Source organism: Vanessa cardui, chromosome 1 (genome assembly GCF_905220365.1).
Source record: "Vanessa cardui chromosome 1, ilVanCard2.1, whole genome shotgun sequence".
NCBI lineage: Eukaryota > Metazoa > Arthropoda > Insecta > Lepidoptera > Nymphalidae > Vanessa > Vanessa cardui.
Window position 1 is genome coordinate 12682065 of NC_061123.1, and position 6217 is coordinate 12688281.

A 6217-nucleotide genomic window follows, 5' to 3' on the forward strand; every position below is an offset into this window, starting at 1 on the left:
GACAGATAGCGTTTATTCGACCGATAGCCAAAAAACCAGTTGTTCAATCGTCAGATAGACTTTATTCGACGAGTAATTCCATTATCGAAGGAATAAATCTATCTGACCCTTTAACGGCCCGATAACCGCTATTCCATAGATAAACGTTGAAAAAGACGTTGATTTTTAATTGTTGAAAGTTTGACGTTAGGTTTTCATATTTTAGAAAAAAGTTACAAATGCAATAATTAAAAATGGATATTTTCGATAGCATTGATGACTATGCATTAGAAGAAGAAGCCATAATAAATTTATATATTAACCGTAATTCAAATGAAAGAAAGGAAAGAATTATAAGGTCGAGGACTGACCATTATAATATGTGGGATTCAACAGAATTCCATCGTCGATTCAGACTTTCTAAAGAATCTGTACAATATTTACTGTTCCTGATAAAAGATAAAATCGAGACGAAAACGCAAAGGTAAGTTTCTGAAACACTGGGAGCTGTCGGCCGCGCCTAATATCTATGTTGATGAGAAAATGTATGTTTAATGTTTCAGAAACCAGTGCATTCCACCCATGTTGCAACTGCTGATTACATTAAGATTCTTTGCAACTGGGAGTTTTTACATCACTGTAGGTGATTTCGGAGGCGTTCATAATTCCACTGCATGCCGTATCATAAACAAATGTGTTGATGCTATAGCGTCATTGAGGAAAACTTATATTAAGTTACCAAGAAATCAAGTAGAAATAAAGAAAACCCAAGAAGAATTTTATAAAATAGCTAGATTCCCTCAAGTGGTTTCAGCTATAGATTGTACTCACATAAGGATTCAGTCACCTGGGGGAGACACAGCCGAGGAATTCAGAAATAGAAAAGGCTTTTTTTCTTTTAATGTGCAGGCAATCTGTTCAGCTGAATTAATATTTCAAGACATAGTTGCACGGTGGCCTGGTTCCACTCATGACAGTACAATATTTGCTAACTCATCAGCCAAATTTAAATTTGAGAATAGTGAATTTGGCAAAGGAATAATACTTGGGGACAGTGGCTACGAGCTAAGCAGGTACTTGCTGACCCCTATCCACGAACCAAATTCACAAGCTCAAAGTTTGTATAATGAGTCACAAATCCGAACAAGAAATGTTATTGAGAGATGTTTTGGTGTGTGGAAGAGACGTTTCCCAGTTTTGAGCATTGGTTTAAGATGTAAACTTCCACTTGCTCAAGATGTTATTGTAGCATGCGCTGTTCTGCACAATTTGGCAAGGATAAAAAATGAAGATGAACCACCAGAAGATCCAGATGTTCAAATTCCTCCTCAAGCGTTGTTCCCTCACAACACTGTTATGCCCAGTGGTGAAGAAAGACATCTGACTAGGAATATTATATTACAATATTTTCATTCTTTAAGTTAATTATGTTTATGTAAAAGATGTGGTACATATCAAATGTTTATATAACATTAAAATTAAAAAGAAACATTAAATAATAACTTCTATCAGTAAAATTTTAGTTTCACTTAACTATACTTTGTTATAGATATGTATGACTCTTTAACAAAAAATACATTCATTGGGTAATGTTGTTCATCATAATAAATAAATAAATACAAAATTAAAGACAAAATAATATTTATTTCAAACTATAATCACAACTAAATATTATAAGTAATGTTTTAACTATTTATAACTTAACAAAAATCATAATTAAATATTATCAAATATTTGACTTGGTGCGGATGCATGATTTAATTTTTGAAGCAATAAAGCATGTATTTCTTGCTTTCTCTTTTCATCATTATGTAAATGTTGCATTTTTAATTTATGTTCCTCTTCTTTGAATTTCATTTCTTTTCTGGCAGTCTCCATTTGCAACTGTACAAGTTCCAAGCGAACTTCACTTAATTTGTCTAGCTTGGAGGTGACACTTGCTTTTGTCGCTGTGTTTGTTTTTAAAACATTTGACACCCTTCTTTTCAAGGTCTTTGGGTGCCATTTGTTCCAATTATTTTCTGAAAGCATTAAAAATATTACTAATCCTAAACACAATCAGTTACCAAAATAAAATTGTAAACATCACCACTTTGGTATCATTTTCTTAATGTCATCAAACATGGCAAACATTAATTATTATGGTTTTATTATTATGGAGAACAGTTCATAGTCAGCAGTGTGGAGTTCAGGAGAAATTTATAATTACCTTTTTGGGTGTCATTGTCCTCGACGATTTCTAGAATTATTGAGTTATCCATATTATCTAAAAGAAACAAAATAAATAAAATTAATCACAACATTGGAATTTCAATTACAAGCTATTGCATAGTGGACAGGATTCTAAGGCACTATCTGTGTGTGATAATTTGATGTGAAAAATACCTTATATACTTTACATACCTTTATGACAGTTATTATCTTCAGTGATTTCTTGCATGTCCAAAATTTCTCCGACAGGAATAGGTTCTGAAAAATATTTTTAGAAGTGTTACTTTCTGTATTGGGACAGGCACATACTTGGAGATTCATTCAAAAACTCTTTACATACATAAGCACCTACCTGAAATAGTATCACTGTCGTGACGTGCTTTAAGGCCTTTTATGTTTGAACACATGCTAAGCACCTTTTCCTCAATTTCATTAAACTCAGGAGTATTCGAAGGGCCGGCCCCCTCCGGTTTTATACATTTCTTGCCTCTGCAGAGAGGATTTTTTTTAATGTTTTTTTTTAAGCCCTCGTATTTTAGTTTTAGGTTTTTCCATGAACGGAAACTTGTTGAAATTCCGCATGAGTTAAAACTATCCTCAATTTTCTTCCATGCGGCTTCTTTATCTTTATTGGAAACCGCATCTGTCTTTTTATTTTCAATTATAACTTTATATTTGTTCACTAAACTTATGAGTAGCTGAACTTCTGCCTCATTAAAGTTCGCTGACCGCTCTCTTTTTTTAGATTCCATTATATCTACCCCTTCAATTATCAAAATACCTATTCCAAAAGAATTACAAACGACAAAAGTAAAAATAATAGACACGGGGTGTGACATGACAATGACGTTATTGACAGAAATTGTGAAAAACATCTGTCTTGCTCTAATGCCTGTCTAAGCAATATATTTGTCTCGCTTCTTTGAAGTTGAAGTTCCCAGAGTTGAGTTATTATGCCAGATAGTTATCAATGGAATAAATAACAGTCGAAAAACCGGTGAGCATTTATTCATCTGATAAACACCCAAATAATTTTATTCTTTAGATAGTTATTGTACCTATTAACCGAGGATTGAAAAATCGGCCCTTAATCGAATTAAAACGATCTGCCTATTCTACACAACTGTCCAGATTCGGTTCGATCGGTATGCTAAATCTCAGTACAAGTAGGTGCAGAATCGAGAACGTATCATAACCGCTATATGGTAGTAGAATTAAGCCCCCGTATTTTGATGAGACTGGCAATATAGTATACTGCGAAATTAAGAATTTGTCAAAGTCTCAATACAATTATCCCTCAGTTACGAATATGAAGCCGAATAAGTCGGTATATAATCTGAAACTTATTATAACGGTTATATAATAGTTGAATTATCCCCCTGCATTTTGAAGAGAGTGCCAATATAATATACTGGCAATGTCCTAACTTCTGACTAGTACTGAGAATTTGTTAATTGATAAAGCAATTTACTGGACGGATTCGAAATTTGAATTGCCGAAACTCAAAATTTGCATTCTAATAACATAAAACCTAGGTCAAGGAGACGGAAAATTATAATACTTACCCTAGTATTAATAATAATAAATAATTGAACTGTTATGTTAGCGATTGCGTAAATATCGTATTGACAGGGATCTTTTATAATATAGTTAATTAATAATAAATAGTTTATATGCTATGTTGTATATTTATTGAGTCACAGTTTACATACCTAATCCTACAAAAACAACTATTGTAATATACATTAATACAATAAATATCACATTAATATTATTAATGTCGGACAAATATAAAATATAATTGATATCTTAAGTTCAAATATTTTGTTATCGGATATTCATCCTTATCGAAACAAGCAATAGGGTGATTTTAAAGATTTTGTTCAGGTAAGAATTCTTAAGATAACAACTTCGGACTATTCGGAATTGAAATGATCAAGATCTGTAGATTAAAATCCTTGTACACTGACCACTGTGTCATTCTGGTTTAATAAGAACTTTACAAAAGTAATGCTCACACAGATCCACGTGTCCCAACCACGTACCATCAGCTCGTGTATGTAATTAACTCAACACGTAATACGTCTGCATTTTTATGTATAAATGTACGTTATTTTTTTACAATTATATACTAATTGATATTGTTTTTTTTTTTCTTTTATAAATATTCGAAGAGGAAATTGTTTTGAATCCTTTCCGTTAATCGTTCTTTATTGAAACAAAACTCTTCAAAACGGTTATTTATTTGATCAAAATCAAAGTTTGATAGGCAAGTTTAGCTGGTCACTGTGACTGTAGACACTGGAAGAGCAATAAGTACATATAAGACACTCTATACTTCATAAATCGTTGCAACGGAATTTGAGCTATGTTTGATCAATTGCGCATGCAGTAACACTTGTATCTACATAAATAAACATATTTTTTTGTATAAAAACACAGCCGTATTTATACGTTTAGGTATTCATACAAAATGATATCGTTGTACATGAAAGCCAGCCGCGGGAGCGGAAACTATCCTTATAGGGTAATACTTTGCTAATTCTACTGTAGACAGCAGATTACAATTTTACTATGGATGACGATATCACAATACATGTTGCAAGAGATGATAATGATATCCTGACGGATTTCGATCATAGTACCCAAAATCCAGTGAATCCCACTAAGCAGGATTTATAATAGTGTACGTAACGCTGTGTGGCATCATAAGGTCCAACAATCCAATGTGACGGCAAATCGGACACGAAAGGAAAGAGTTAAAGAACGGAACAATACACACTTGTAACTTCCAGATTCTAATTGTCACTGGAAATGTTTCGATTGAAAAACCTAATAACATTTTTTCAGCTCAACTTTGCGGTATGAACCCAGTACCTCTGTGAGGTTCTATCTGGAAATTTGACGGCGAGACATTCAAGTTACAAGTAGTAGTAAGCGTAATAAATGTATATGACATTTTCCTCTGTCATGTGTTATAATAACTATAATTTTGTCCAACGGGAAAACTTCAGCTAAACAATGTTCAGTGGTGCGTTATGTGAACCAGATAAGCAAAGGGTTTGCATTCAGAAGCACTTTCCGAATATTGTGACAAAGTAAGCGAATTCAGTATAATCGCACTTTAGATAGAATATGGAGACATAAAATATCAATAAATACGTATTTTGGTAACATGTAAAAGTTATATAAAAGTATGTTAATATCCAAAAATTATTCACCATTTGGATAAGCCCTCTCTTTTTAAGTCAAGACTTGGAAGATCTTTTTGATACTACGTTAAGATACCTAGTCGGTAAGGATCGACTTTAAAATAATACTTTAACCACCAATTTCTACCTCTGAATTCTAAGTAAACTATCAAGCAAAATTTCTCTTGCCGTAACTACTTACAATAAATAGACCTACTGATTCTAACAACTAGTGTTATGTATATGTGAGTGTGTGAAAAATGTTTGTGTCGATTTGATACATCTATGACGTCATACACTAGTAAACAGTTATTTTCGCCTACTAATCTTTATAGTACCTTTATTATGCAGACGCTGAGTTTGATTTTGATTCCGTGCACATTTTGATAGAAGTTAAGAGTGGCCTTGGAAGACAGTCTAAGCTAGCCGGATAACGAAAGGGCTCTTCAGACTGAACCATCGTGCAGTGGAGGACTTTACAAATTGAATCCATGATTTGTTTCCAGTATTAAAAGAATGTATGCGTCTTGTTATAAAATCTTCTATTTTTGAGGCGGAAATTATTTTCTATTTTATTACACAAACTCCTAACTCAAAACTACTTATGAATTTAATGAAACTACGCCGTTATTTTCAATGACTTTTATTAGAGGAATGCAAGTAGTATCTATGTATATCTGTAAATTTCCCACTGCTGGGCTGAGGCCTCCTCTCCCTTTGAGGAGAAGGTTTGGAACATATTTCACCCCGCTGTTCCAATGCGGGTTGGTGGAATACAGGAGTAGCAGAATTTCTATGAAATTAGACACATGCAGGCTCATAAACAAATTAAGCAC

General features: G+C 33.1%; 1 protein-coding gene across 1 annotated transcript; it reads right to left on the bottom strand.

Annotated features, from left to right (window-relative positions):
* Positions 1–1695: 1695 nt before the first annotated feature.
* Positions 1696–2597, bottom strand: LOC124543635. The gene is made up of 4 exons (XM_047121897.1): positions 2543–2597; positions 2383–2448; positions 2189–2245; positions 1696–2000 (listed from the first exon to the last, which is right to left on the bottom strand). The coding sequence occupies exons 1-4, from the start codon at positions 2595–2597 to the stop codon at positions 1696–1698; spliced, it is 483 nt and encodes a 160-aa protein (XP_046977853.1).
* Between the last annotated feature and the right edge of the window lie 3620 nt (positions 2598–6217).